Source organism: Meles meles, chromosome 10 (assembly GCF_922984935.1).
Source record: "Meles meles chromosome 10, mMelMel3.1 paternal haplotype, whole genome shotgun sequence".
Lineage (NCBI taxonomy): Eukaryota > Metazoa > Chordata > Mammalia > Carnivora > Mustelidae > Meles > Meles meles.
The window spans coordinates 82,391,899-82,407,194 of NC_060075.1; the positions used below are offsets into that span (position 1 = coordinate 82,391,899).

The 15,296-nt window shown below is 35.6% G+C and overlaps 1 protein-coding gene across 7 annotated transcripts in view; it reads left to right on the plus strand.

Annotated features, from left to right (window-relative positions):
* CACNA2D1 (calcium voltage-gated channel auxiliary subunit alpha2delta 1) overlaps positions 1–15,296 on the plus strand; it is a 502,406-nt gene that overhangs the window by 465,747 nt on the left and 21,363 nt on the right. For all 7 annotated transcript variants that reach the window (XM_046020727.1, XM_046020729.1, XM_046020728.1 and 4 more), the window contains 12 exons: positions 769–866; positions 3,507–3,594; positions 4,668–4,730; positions 5,369–5,472; positions 6,334–6,420; positions 7,998–8,065; positions 8,452–8,490; positions 9,884–9,955; positions 11,022–11,174; positions 11,257–11,309; positions 12,820–12,875; positions 13,239–13,368. In XM_046020727.1, the coding sequence (XP_045876683.1) occupies positions 769–866; positions 3,507–3,594; positions 4,668–4,730; positions 5,369–5,472; positions 6,334–6,420; positions 7,998–8,065; positions 8,452–8,490; positions 9,884–9,955; positions 11,022–11,174; positions 11,257–11,309; positions 12,820–12,875; positions 13,239–13,368 (1,011 nt within the window). The remainder of the gene's footprint in view (positions 1–768; positions 867–3,506; positions 3,595–4,667; positions 4,731–5,368; positions 5,473–6,333; positions 6,421–7,997; positions 8,066–8,451; positions 8,491–9,883; positions 9,956–11,021; positions 11,175–11,256; positions 11,310–12,819; positions 12,876–13,238; positions 13,369–15,296) is intronic.

Here is a 15,296-nt window from a genome sequence, read left to right on the forward strand (position 1 = left end):
CTGCAAATTTTCCAATGACCAATTCATGATGTTGCAAAATCAGGTTGATTGAAAATGTAAGATAGTGCACTGAATTTTAATGCAACAGTACAAAAAGTTCATTGCTTCAAATTCCATATTACAACTAACTACCAAGAAATTACTAGTAATCAAGTTTTGGTATATTATTTAAAAAGAAGAAAAAGAGGTACAACACTAGGGAAGCATACAAAATAGTTCTGTCTTTTCCAACTGCATATCTTTTTAGGAGAACACATTTTTTTCATGTGCTAGAAAAAAGTATGCCTCTGCATTCAATTAAGTCAGGAATTAAAGATTGGCAAATAAGTAAATCAGTGCCACTTTTTTCCCCCAATAGTTTTTAAAAAAAAAAAAAAAAAAAACACGGTAATTTCTCATAAAAATGTTAATATGGAATGGGTTTATTGTGGATATTTAGTGAATATTTTCCATTTTCTCTGTTAATTTCTATATGGAAGCTCCAAATATACAACATACATTGAAAATAGTGCATTGAGAACAACAAAAGGTAACATTTGTTGAGCACCTGTTGCCAGGGGCAGGTGCTTATTATATATTATCCACACTACTCCCCTCTTATTGTCCAAGTTTTGTTCCATTATACAGAGGAGGAAATGGAAATAAGAAATTAAACAGCTTGCAAAGTCACAGAGGTAGTAAAAGTGTTTTTACTTCCTCTGGTGGCCATGTACTTTTTTTTAAAAAAAGTTGTGGTTTTCATAGCTAATGTCTTATTTTTTTTTCCAGAGATTACTGTAATGACCTTAAAATATCAGATAACAACACTGAATTTCTTTTAAATTTCAATGAGTTTATTGATAGAAAAACTCCAAACAACCCATCCTGTAAGTATAGACAGATTTGTAGTAATTATTTGGTGTCACTATTACTGTATCCAATGTGGTCGACTCTTGCTTCAGATTTGTGTGTTGGCATGCTGGCATCTTGACTTATGTTTAAATTTTTAATGGTAAAATGTAACAATTTGACTTTTTATATACAAAAGAATTTTTATTTCATTATGAAGGAAAATGACGTTTTCAAAGCCAGGTGATATATGCTACAAATGTTTAAATGTAAATAGGGTATCCTTATCTTGGCTCTTTTCAAATTTAAGGAACTTAATTTTGATGATAGATACACACACACACACACACACTCTGTAGCCTCTTCTCATTTATTTATTTTAAATTCAATTAGCCAACTTAAAGTACATCATTAGATATAGTGTTCTATGTTTTGAAGGCTTTTCATTGCATTGTTCTTGCTATATAGAAGAAAACATACAACACGTTTTCATTGCTTTATCTCTATCCTCCAATTTATATAAACAGTTTTAAGATGAAGAGAATAAAAACAAGGTATAAATTAAAATATATCACTTAGTGTTTTCTGATCAATTTACAGATGCTTCTATTTTATGAAGTTGGAACAAGTTGGAGTAAATTGTTTTCTTACTAAAAATATCCTATAAATATACTACCATGAAAAGATGCAGTGGAGAGGAAAACCAACTGCATGGCAAAAATTTCCTTAATAAATATAACTTGGAAAAAAAAAAAAAAGTAACAGTAACTGACTTTGATGTCCTTTCCTCCTTCTCCCTGCATCGTCACTTGTTTTTTATAAATATTTTATGTATTTATTTTTTTTATAAATATTTTATGTATTTATTTGAAAGAGAACACGAGCAGAGGGAAGAGGCAGAAATAGAGGCAGAAGCAGGCTCCTGGCTCATTCTTCAGATGGGGCTCCATCCCAGGACCCCAGAATCATGACCTGAAGCGAATTCAGATACTTAACCTCCTGAACCACCCAGGCGCCCCTGTGCTTTTCTTTTTTTAAATCATTTCTCTCAGGAAGAGTTAAAGAAAGCATATCCTCAGTTATAAAAAGTGAACTGAAGCCATCTCTCAAATTTAAATTTATCTCATAAAATGAAGGAAATTCCTAGTACTGCTCACATTAGCTACCAGAATTAGAATGAGCTACTCTGAAAACTGGTCATGGGTAGATCAAACCCCAGTAGAGTGTAGTGGTGGGATCCCTGCTCAGCGGGGATTAGGCTTTCCCTCTCCCTTTGCCCCTCCCCCCAGGTTGTGCATGCTCTAATAATAAAATCTTTAAAAATGTAGTTGTAAAATTTATATTTTCCTCTGATAGTGTTTTATATTGTAGTTTACTCAATCATGCTTCAGCTCAAATTATTTTAAAAAAATGTATAAAACTAAAAGTATCAGTGATTGAAATCTAAATAGTTTCTTTTTTAGGGGTTCAGGCTATTTTAATTTTGCTTTTATCAAAGTACTTAATCCATCAGAAAAATTACAGTTCTCACTGTTTAAGTTAATTTATTCACCTACCTATAAATATTTCTACTGTAAAGCTGTTGTCTTCTTCATATCCCCCCATTATTTTGGAATATAAAAATGAGATCATATGTGTGCAAGACGGTAGAGCTCAATACTGATAATCTCTTGATGTATGCAGCAGACATATTTCAAGACATTTTAAAATTACAGTATAATTAAAATATGAATGCAATTATGAAATAACTCGTAACGCTGATTTAGATTATAAATTAGAAAAATGGTCTCATTTCTTTGACCTAAAAGGATTTGCAGCAAGTAAATTATATCTTTCACTTTTCAAATGGACTGTTTTTCAAAGTGATACATTTTCTGCTATGATGAATAGTTCCTAAAATGAGGTCTAAAATATGGATTCAGCTGATCCTTTAAAATTGGGTGAAAGATACATTAAAAAGTTATCAACGAAGATGTTTTCCAGTCTACTCCCCACCTCTTGTAGTAATAAGATCTTAAGACCCCCCATTCCTTACCTGAATAAAATGAAATTTTATCAAAAAAAAAAAAATGGGAAGTTTCAGAGGATCTTGGAGGTATTCAGAGTTTTGTGGGCTTAAAACAGAGGATCAAAGAGAAATGAAAAGGTGAAGTTTTTGTACAAGAATGTTTATTAATTGACCTTGGTCATGGCCATCTGTCCCTCCATTAACTGTGAACTTGGGCTAAGATGTCCTTTGGTTATTTCAGAAATGACAACCTGAAGCCTGTGGTCTTTGACCATTACCTACAGATTCTGTATTAAGTTATTCAGTTCCTTGGCCAAAACATACATATATATAAAATTGTCCATTAAATTATGATTGTTTGGAATCCCCATACTAACTTAAAAAAAAGGGAGAGAGGAAGGCTATTTCCTCAATGTTTCTTAAAGTTCACAAAGTAATTTTCATTTAGAATTGGCTCTTCTATTAATCCTGGCCATAGCCTGAAAAATAGGAGGTAAGATGAACAATATTTTAAAAAATGCAGAAAATTAATATTGAATATATTTTGTAATTCACAGAAATATTATCCACTCTTAAGTTGCTTTTACAAATAGAGAATGTATTTGTTTCATTAGTATCCTAATGAAGAAACTATGTGGGTGTAATTGAGGCTATCCTTTTTCTGTGTTAGGTAACACAGATTTGATTAATAGAGTCTTGCTGGATGCAGGCTTTACAAATGAACTTGTCCAGAATTACTGGAGTAAGCAGAAAAACATGTGAGTATTTGTTCTTATTAAATATATATGTATGTGTGTGTGTGTGTGGATATATATATATATATATATATATATATATATATAGCATCTCAGTTCAGCTTTTCCCCAAGAAATTTTTGGAAAATAGGTCTCATAAATTTAGACTTTATCATTAATAACAATTTCCTGAGAAAAACATCTTCCAGTTGTTGACAACTTACATTTGCAGCTGTGGGTGTGTGTCAGGACAAACACATGCCCTTACTTAGCTTTCTAGGCTTATATGCTGCAGTGTGACAAACCAAGTCAAATAGGGTGTTAGTGTTTCAGTGTTTGGGGTAGAACAGGGCTCCCAGTGAATGCTCGATAGACCTTTTAATAACACTACCATACACCCAGTCAACGAATTAAGAAATCCGATTAAGGTCCCTACTCCATTTCCAGTCAGTACCAAATGCTAAATATTCCTAACAACCTAGCTCTTCTTCACACCCAAGCTCCTCATTTCCCATTTCTAAGAAATGATAACAACTGCTCTTTCTGCCTGTAGGGTTTCCATCTCCACTCCCCCACAGAACTTACCCCTGCCTGTCCTACTCTTAAAATGCAGTTCCAGTTGCAGGATAAAGTTGAAGCTTTCCAGCATGGATGTCAAGATCATTGATGAGCTGACCAGTCTCAAGAAGCTGGTCCTCGAAACTTTACTTCCTGTTGCTTCTTACTTTATGCCTTATGTTTTCATGACACCAAATATTATCACATTCTTAGGCTTTCCCTTAACATTTACTCTTGGCTCTATGTGTAAGAGCTTCCTGCTCCTGCTGTCATCTCTGCTAATTCAAAATGTAGCTGTATTCTTCCTTACTGTGTGGTGTGTTCCTTGAGAATCCTCTATTTCCCAGATAGTATCACCATAAAAACGTGGTTTACGTATATTGATGTATTTACTTTGTCTTCCTTTATTTTAGAAACTCATTTTATTTCACTTATTTATTAGTTATTATTACTCATTTATTATTACATCAACACCTAAATTATTATCTTACGGAGAGTAAGTGGAATAAAAGATTTCCTTCTTCTGTCTTCTGTTTTAGCAAGGGAGTGAAAGCGCGGTTTGTTGTGACTGATGGCGGGATTACCAGAGTTTATCCCAAAGAGTAAGTTCAAATAACATCAGTAGAAATCAGTGTATTACAAGAGACTACTCTAGGCTACGTACATTGCTGTATAAGGAAGCCATTGTGTAGAGAAACTGATTCTTAGATTAAAGTGGAGTCACTTAACCTATGAACAATATTTTAAAATGCATATTTCTTTTAAAATGCTATATGATTATTCAGTGGTAATTTGGATATTTTGGGTATTTATTCCAAAATTTAAAAGAGATTTTTTTTTGTCTCCGTTGACACAAGCTAACCCTAAATGAACATAATGGTCATTGTCTATTGACGATGCTTCCACAGCACCTCATTGTTTTCACTGTTCTGTGGATCTTATCTCTTATCTTTAGAACAGTCTTAAAGTGAGCTGGGGAGGCTTATTACTGTTAATTGACCTATTAGCTGACTTGTACATAATTACCTGCAGAGCAAAACTAAGAGCTTTTTCTGACTCTCAGTATCGTTCTACAGTGATGTATTGCTTATTAACGAGTATCATTTATACCATCAATTACCACTGACTTTCTTAGACATACCTGAGATGTAGGCATAGCTGTAAAATTTCATGATGTTCATGGCAAAGTAGGTTATCAGGCAGATTAAAGAATAAAAATGATGAGCCATTTCCTCCTTAGGGCTGGAGAAAACTGGCAAGAAAACCCAGAAACATATGAGGACAGCTTTTATAAAAGGAGTCTCGATAATGATAACTATGTTTTCACTGCTCCCTACTTTAACAGTAAGTACTACTTGGAATTCAGCATTCTCAGTTTCCTTTCTTATTAAAATAAATTATTGTTCCCACCTGCTTCCCCCCCACCATATATTTTAAGTTAATTGCTCAGAACAGTCCTTATTCAGTATACACTCTGTGAATGACATTGGAAAGACAAAAGCATCCACTTAGTTGAGGAGGTAAAATGCCTACACAGGAAACGGCCAGTAATGAAGAGATGGCATGTCTCCAGATGTACATAGTACATACCAATACACATAGATAATCCTTTGTTTCATAAACTGCAAATAGTTGATGAGTGTTCAATGACTCTCAAAAATATAATGAATCAGTCAGTTTTAGTTCAATATATTATTTATGAAACTTATCAGTAGCCCACATTTTAAAATATTTTCCTGGGTTCTGCCCCAAAACCTTCCTAATTTAATCCCCGAGCCTCTCTGAGGGGAGGTGTTATTCATCCTCATGTTCACAAAAGGGGAAACAGAAGTTCAGAGATTTTGGAGTTTTGTCGAGGAACTTTGGTCTTCTAAAAGGCAAAGGCCATTTTGGGTTCTAAGAACAATCTTTCCACTACACATCAGTGGCCTCCCCAAGATTTTGGCAAATGTCATGCACCCATTACGTTGTGGAAGTATAATTCCCATCCCCAAGTCAGTACATTCAAGATAACTCCCCGACACTCCCCTGAGGGAGTGGTACGTAGAAAAAGAAGAGGGAAGAGAGGACTGACTACACACCTCCTTGTTAGTCTCTATTCTAGAATACTTAAGCAAAACACTATTTACCTAATAAGAGAAATTCACTATTTGATGTATCTCGACAGGACTGTTTTCCTTTTTTAGTGTTGTTTTTCTTTTTTAGAAAGCGGACCTGGTGCTTATGAATCAGGCATTATGGTAAGCAAAGCTGTCGAAATATATATCCAAGGAAAGCTTCTCAAACCTGCAGGTAAGCGTGTGTAGTGTATACAGACACATGAGCAAAATGAAATGCGACCTAGTATTTGTATTAAAAGTTTGCAGTACTTATCAGGAAAGTCATAAGAAAGCTTAAAGCAACATAAAGACAAAGACATACATCCAAATTTGTAAAAACATAAAATACAATTAGTTACCTCTGAGACTGGGGAAGAACACAGCTGATACCATACAGAGGGGAGGGATTTTCAGTGTATGTGTTTATGCAATGCTGACACAAACTCATGGAGTCAAGTCAAAGTTCTAAATGCCAGACTGATCCAGCACCTCCACTCCCTGAGTCTGTCCTACAAGGTAGTTTCAAGGACACAAAAGGGTATTCAGTCAAGGATGTGAGCGTCTGTAATAAGTTAAACAGGAAGAATAAGTTTTCATCTTTGGGGGAAAAGATGGATAAGTTCTGGCATATCTATACTATGTGCCTGATAAAATGGATTAGGTAAGAATCTTTTTTTTTTTTTAAATAAAATTACAGTAAAATAGAAAAATGACTTTTCTTGATAAATCAAGAAAACAGAAACCTCATAAAACTGAGCATCAGCGGGTGGGGGTGGGGGGGGGCGCCTGGGTGGCTCAGTGGGTTAAGGCCTCTGCCTTCGGCTCAGGTCATGGTCCCAGGGTCCTGGGATCGAGCCCCGCATCGGGCTCTCTGCTCCACAGGGAGCCTGCTTCCTCCTCTCTCTCTGGCTGCGTCTCTGCCTAGTTGTGATTTCTCTCTGTCAAATAAATAAAATATTAAAAAAAAAAAGAAACAAAAACAAAAAAACTGAGCATCAGTGGGAACTGGAAGTAGACTGGAATGGTGGATGCAATAAAGTAGAAAATTCTCTTTTCATTGTATGGTTCAATATCTGAATGTTTACGAAAGCGTACTTTAGGCCAGATTGGGATGGTCGATAGCCTTCCTGCTCCAGAGGGCAGTTTTAGCCCTCACTGGTTCAACCACCAACTCCATCACTAACTCCTTTGGGGGCTCATTTATTCACTCATTCTCCCAGTCACTTGTCCTCTCACCCTCACACTTCCTATCTATCCTGGACATACATATATTCAGCACCTGGTGCATGCATTGATAGGGATAGGGAAGCTCTTAACACAATCTCCTTGAATGATCTCCTATGGAAAGGCTATTCCTGATAGTATCCACTTTTTTTTTTTTTTTTTAAGCTCACACTGTATATTAGTTAATTGGTCAGGTTGTAGTCAATGAATAAACTGTCGTATATATACATAAAATTATTTAATAGTTTAGGAGCTATTAACATTACTTCTTGATGAAAATTCCAAGAAATAGATCTTTGTAATAACACTAGATTCAACCCAAATTTAATGCTAAGTTATCATACAGCAAATATTATATGGCTCCTAAAATTGCAACTTTTTAAATTGAATCAACTTTTCAGGGTATAGCTGCAACTAATTTAATCTCAAGAAACTTAAATTTGCCTGCTCAGGAATACTCAAATGTGAGAGGAAAAATAGATACTAAGAATCACAGCCATATTTTTTTAAATATATGTGTCAATTTTCTTTCACATCATTTTTCAGTTGTTGGAATTAAAATTGACGTAAATTCTTGGATAGAGAATTTCACCAAAACATCAATCAGGGATCCGGTAAGATTTTTTTTTTCAAATGTTTATGCTATATTCCATGTCAAATGCAAATAAGAAAGTAAAAGTAAAATCTTAAAAATTGACAAAATAAATTTTCAATGCTCCTAAATTGAAGCAGAACTATAAATTACTATTTTTGGAAAGATTTTTTTTTTGGTTTAAATTAGTTAATAAGAAAAATATTTCAATGTTACAGTTTGAAATGCTTGATAGCTATTTGATAGTTTTATATCTATAAAATTACTTTTTTATGATGGGCTAGGCTGTCATTTATTCTTACTTTTAGACTTGATAAATCATTCTAAGATTTTTAACCTGGTAATAGTATACCATTTAATCTTTTCTAAGTAAAAATGTGTGGCAGTAATTATATTTTTGTCTTTCAGTGTGCTGGTCCAGTTTGTGACTGCAAAAGGAACAGTGATGTAAGAAAACTCTTAAAATTTTTAACTGTAATTTTTTGTATTACCATTGCTAGACTTTAATGCTAAAATTGCAGGAATTTTTGAATAAACATTAAAAATATTACTTTATGGAATCTTGAACTAAGCTTACATCCTTGTTACATGCTTATATTCCTAAAGTTAGTTTTTTAAATTTTTATTGTGTTATGTTGATCACCATAAAATACATCATTGGTTTTTGATGCAGTGTTCCTAACCTCATTTTTAAAAATAATCACATGTTTTTTAAAAAGCCTGTTTCTGTATGGACTCTCTCCTCTACAATCCCAGTTGTGTTCAATCTCATGACTGTGAGATGAGGTGCTGAGCCACCCAGGTACCCCTGAATGGGCAGTTTCAAACCCAAGGGTCCTTTCCTGGTTCTTAGGGCAATCTTCCCCTTTCTTTCATAATTTACCTGTATTTGGTTACACTATAGTTACAGTGATGAGAAACTTTTTGAGCCAAATTTTGGAATTATGTTTTTTTAATCAAATTCCACTTACATGGATTGGATTTTACATTGTCTTCTGTTTCTTCATCAGCTTTTCTCAAAAGTTAAACATTCTCTAAGAATGACTATATTAATTATTCCAAGAATAAAAGGGATGAATTCCACTATTTTCTTCTAGTCTTCTTATATGTATATATATTTCCAATGGTTTATATGGTCTTATCATTTCTAGTCATGCAAAATTATCAACCAATCATTTTATAGTTTCTCCATTTTACATAGACTTTATAAATATAGACTACGAAGACTATTTTCAGAACCAAGGTTTTTAGGAAGCTGCTTCCACATTAGGAAAATGGAGTGCATATGTCCTCAACTCTGAAAACAATGTTTTTCTTATTTCATAAAATAGAAATTATTAAACTGATTCATGCATTTAAACATGATACACTGTGTGGGAACTGATTTCTGTGATCATTTTTTGTTTTGCTTTCTGCTTTTAAATCTAAGTATCCTCATGCTGCCTTTTTTTTAAAGTCTGAAGCATGGTGACTACAATGCATTTTTAAAGATATGTCTTTTCAAAGTATTAAGCGTATGTTTATACATTCTTAAATATTTTGGTTTATCCAATGTCCTGGATCACTTAGATGTCCAAATGGCAACAGGAGTGCTATTTGGAATGGCTAAAGCTTATTTCTGATTTCTTCTTAGGATTTATTCATATTGAGTTGACAGTTTTAACTGGGTGGGTGTTGGGAATATGAATCTCTGCATGTCCTTAATTTATTTCATCAAAATATCTTGATTATATATGTTTAAGTTGAAGTTTTCTCCTATTTTTGTTGTTATAGTCATATCTACCTCCAATGGAGTAATGATATGTATTCTCAAAATGTGGGTTTTTTAAAATTTCATTAGGTAATGGATTGTGTGATTCTAGACGATGGTGGATTTCTTTTGATGGCAAATCATGATGATTATACAAACCAGGTAGGTACCTGACTGAGACAAAGTGTACTTTCCAAAGTGTATTTCCCAGATCAACATTACAAAAGTCCTTCAAACCATTACAGGAGTTAATGAGTTGTTATAATACTCCCATAAAATAAATTTTAAACTGCTAAAAAAATATAAACCATTAATAAATACATTCTAAATAGTTTCCTAATATTAGTGGAATTTCCTTTCTAGTACTAACAGTTAACATTACAACATATAGTTGAGAATTTTAACATGATAGGAACTTTTTGTCCTTGTTCACATTAAATATTAATATCTAATATATGGCTGCTTTAAACTGATGATGTTTCTGTTCCCAAATTTACATGTTGGCAGCATATAAGCTAATTGGCTCCCACAGAATTTTAAGCAAATTAGAATGAGTTGCCAACTTACTTCGTTTCTGAATCTACCTTTCTGGCTTCTCTTTAAAAAGAAAAGATCTCTTAACAACCAGCATTTTCTTATTTATTTTAAAGATTGTATTTACTTACTTGAGCGACACCATGATAGCACAAGGATGAGCAGGAGAAAGGGCAGAGAGGGAAGGAGAAGCAGTCTCTGTGCTGAGCAGGAGCCTGACCCAGGGCTCGATCCCAGGACCCTGAGATCAGGGCCTATTGTTAAGGCAGAGGCTTAACCAGCTGAGCCACGCAGGCGCCCCAACAATGAGCATTTTCTTAACTGACCATGTTTATGGGCTGGAGTTGATGAGCCTCAAATTTGCCCCTTGAAGTTCTTCTTCTTTTTCCAGTCCCACCCCTTTCTCTCAGTTAAGCTTCTTTCCTCTTCCCCACAAGGAATCGGATTGTGACCTTAATGCTTAGTCAACGGTGTCCATTCTTTCCACAAACATCACACAGAGCCCCCGAGCAGTGAGAGCTTCTCCTTCCTCTTCACTTCTTTCCGGAATGTCCCTCTCAGCTCCCCGGGCTCTGGTTTGTCAGCCTCAGAGCAGTTTCAGTTCACGGTTTGTCTCACTGATCGTCGTGGCAGCAGTTAGGGTGTACACATGTGGCATCAATTTGAAACTTTCTTCTTTTCCCTTCTGTACTAGATTGGAAGATTTTTTGGGGAGATCGACCCAAGTTTGATGAGACACCTGGTTAATATATCCGTTTACGCTTTTAACAAGTCTTACGATTATCAGTCAGTGTGTGAACCCGGCGCTGCACCCAAGCAAGGGGCAGGGCACCGCTCAGCATACGTGGTCAGTAACGTCCCCACCCCGGTTCCTCTCCAGCAAACGCTCAGCGTCCATTCGTGTAACGACTGTTCATTCTATTTTCCAGCCGTCGATAGCAGACATACTACACATTGGCTGGTGGGCCACCGCTGCTGCCTGGTAAGTCACTATTTTCACTGGTACTGAGAAAGCGGGTGTAAAATAGTAACAGATTTGCTGGCAATGCCCATTTTGTGACACGTGAGTCATTATTACGGGAAATCCTTTTTTTCATTTCTAAGTCATACACTGATCATATTTACAAATAGTTTCTCCTCCATGGTCAATTTAAAGCAGTTACAGTTGTTTAGTTTTTCATACGAAAACAGGGTTTGCGCCTACAGACTCCAACCTCTTCAGAGATCTGTTGCAGCTCTCTTCTGTGTTTCTCTGTACACTCCATTCTTTACATTTTAGGTCTGTTAACCTATAAAAAGTTTCTACCTGTTGCCTTTAATATCCAAATTAGATGTCTTCGTGGATCAAATTCAAGACATCATGGCTTCTCTTTTCACCTCTTACTGAGTTTTAGAGACATTGCTGAAATGGATCTAAGTCTGTCTTTTCACGGATTGACCCTCCCTACCTTCTTCTACACCTAACTTACACTCCACCACCTATGAAAATAAGACATTTAAACTGTTTGAGGCACTGTGGAAAGTCTGTAAGATCACATTTGTCATTGTTTGGCTCTGGTCAGTCAAGTAACTCAATCTCTTTTACTGTCTGGGATCCTTTCTCTCCCTCACTCCTTCTTACCTCCTTCCTCCCTCCTCCCCCTTCTTTTGTAGCCTTTCCCTACCATATTGTCCCACCCTTATTCAGTGTGGATTCATCTTTAACATTCATTTGATGGTGAGGCTTCCCCAGCTGAAGTTAAGTGGTCGCTTTCCTAAAGTGGAACAAAGATTTTATGTTAACAATCTGATTTTTCTAGGAAAAAAACCTGGAAAATGGTGCTTTCTCTTGTGACACTGGTATTTATATATTAATTGACTCATGTATTCTAAATATCATAGTATATGATTTTTTCCTGGCCAGAATCTACCTTTCACCCCCCCCCCTTTTCTAACTAAACTCAATTCCAGGTAATTCTGTAGTATTCTGTAATATTGGCTCAATTGTCATTTACTATAAAACTGAAATGTACTGTGTGCTCTAGATCATAGATATATTTTAGTTTATGAATGTCACATTATGTATCTCCAAATATATCCTATATATCCAAGTAAAGAGTTCACAGACCGTCGGCACAAGGTTGTTTTTGTTTGGTCTTTTGTTTTTCTCCACCACAGAGTGTTAAAACTAAACTAGGGAGCACTCCTGAATGTGAAACCTATGTCGTAAACTGTTGCCGCCAGGGCTACCACGCCTCCATGATCACGTGTCTCCTTAGGCCTCTTCACCCCTGCGTATCCCTCACTTGGTCCTGAACATTTCTGACTTCACAAAATTAGAACTGTTGTGTCAAATTTAAGAAATACTTATGTAAAAATGCTCCTCAACTTTCTATTGGCCAATTCTCCATTTTTTCTTAACAGATGCAAAAGAAATGTGTACAGGCAAAATTACTCGGGTTTTACTGTGTAGTTTAGGTTTTGATCACTAACCATTCATATTTACAACTTAGGTCTATTCTACAGCAGTTCCTCCTGAGTTTGACCTTCCCACGACTTCTTGAAGCAGGTATGTGAATACTCAGCTATTGTCATAGTAATTAAAATTTTGTTTTGGGATGTGCCGAGTTCACCCAACTCAGTGAGAAAATATGTGCATTTGTGTCTATGAGAGAGAGAGAGCTTATGCATTTGGTAGGTTGGCAATGGCGACCTTTTTTAAAATGTCCTATTTGGCCTCCATTTTGTAATCTCCTATTTATTGAATTTATTGTTATTTATTGGGCATCTGTTAGGGGCTGCTCCTGCCTTACCCAGCAATAAACAAGCCACGAAGAGTGCCCACCCTATACCCTTGCTTTTCTCTTTGAGACATAAATGTCTGGGCACGGACCATAGTGTCCCCTCCCGGTGATCTGTGTTTTTCCCACAGTGGAGATGGAAGAAGAGGACTTCACGGCTTCTCTGTCAAAGCAGAGTTGCATTACCGAACAAACCCAGTATTTCTTCGATAATGATAGCAAATCGTTCAGTGGTGTATTAGACTGTGGAAACTGCTCCAGGTAAACATGTCTTCCTTTCAGGAACAGTCCTAGTTCACTAAGAAACTGGATTCACTTTTATAATCATTACAGAAAATGAGGGAGATTATTGTTCACGTCAGAGAGACATGGGACCATTTGGAGTTGGAAACAGATCTTTAGTTTGGCTGTAGGTTTTTAAAATTTACCTTCTCTAGAATTCATCCTGAGCGGCTAGGTTGTAATCCTGTCAACTATCACAATAGGATCAAGAAAATTGCACTAACTTTGAGGCAGAACCTAGAAAATTTTGGTTGTATTTTACTATATTTTTGTCTAAAAGGACCCTTCTAAGAATTTTTCTGAAGTCATAGAATTAAAGGCACTGACTGTTATAATAATAGAATTACAGTAATTCTGAGTGATTCTAAACCAAATATATGATTGATCGCTATTTACATTTATTTACTAAGTAGTTTTACAGAAAGTATTCTGGGGCGGGAGGTGTTTTATTTCTATTTATCACTGAAATTGACAATTGAATGCATCTTTGAATTAGGATGAAAAACTAGGAAAAAATACCACTTGCTAAAAATCAAGATTAATGCTAGTAGGCATAACACATCCTGAGTAATTTTTGGAAGACATTGAGAATTTCATTTGGTTGTGAGGGATGGAAGAAAAAGGCAAGGTGGGATTTTGCAAAGTTTTGAGAATGATCCCCCATGTCACAGGGTCCCTGAGAACAGAGCTGAGAGGCACAGATTGGGGACACTTGAGGGCAGGTAATTCTAGAAGCAATGTTAACCCAGAGAAGAGGAAATAAGAGGAGGTGAGGTCATCTGAGCATGTGAAAGGGCTGCGAGAGTTGCTAGGGAATCCAGACGTTGGTAACAGACGTTTTCCAGCAGCGGTTAACTGTAACTAGCATGAATTTTTAACGACCTGGTCAGTATGACTTTTTGAGTTTTAGCAGATCTCTGTGTTCCAGGAGGATGTTGAGGATAGAAAGAGAAGAGTTAGGCCTCAACTCAGAAAAAAAGATCATACCATCTCGTATAGAATTTAGCATATCAAACTATCAAGTTCCGCAAACAGAATTGTAGCTGTATGGTTATCTCAAAATTTCAGAATCTTTCGGCCTTGGACTAACAGGTGTCTGGTAATAATTTTTAAAGCACAGGTTGCTAAGTTAAATATAATGTACAGATTTTTAATCAATATACTAAGTTCAGTCATGCTTGCTTTGAGTCACTTTATCCTTGTACCCCACATTCAGTGGAGAAAAAGAAAATTCCACTTTTTTTGGAAAATGTATAATCATAAATAAATGACTCTTTAGCAACCAAAATGAAAAGGTTACCATCATTAAAGGCAACAGAAGCAGCTTAAAACATGGGGAAAAAAATAGAAAAACAGCCACCAAAAAAACCCTACATGGAATTGAAAGCCCTTATTCCGTCTGTATCTGTGTTGTCCAGTTTAGTAGTTACAAGCCCAAGAGGCTATTTCAATTATCAATTACAACTAATATTAAATGTGGTGTCTCAGTCCCACTAATCAAATTTCAGGGGCTCCTGGGCCTCAGGTGGCTCTTGTTAACCATACTGGACAAAGCAGAAGACATTTCTGTCTCCGTGTTTGTTGAACAGCACTGACCTAACTCTGCCCTTAGCTTGGCCAAGATATTTAGACATTTTGGGCTTCTAATGATTTTTTTACCTGTAGATTAATTCAGTAATAAATACAATTGCTTAGCCATGTCAAATAAAACATTGATTCTGTGAGTTACAGCAACTCAGGAGTGCTTATTTTGCATTGAGGACTAACACTTAAAAATCTATTGCAATTTTCTAGTATTCCAGAGAGGTAAGATGTGCATGCTAATGAAGAAAAACATGGTCATGTTTCTCTGCTAAAAATCATTTTCATTTTGTTTCACTATTTATATTGGTGATGATTTGTGCCTC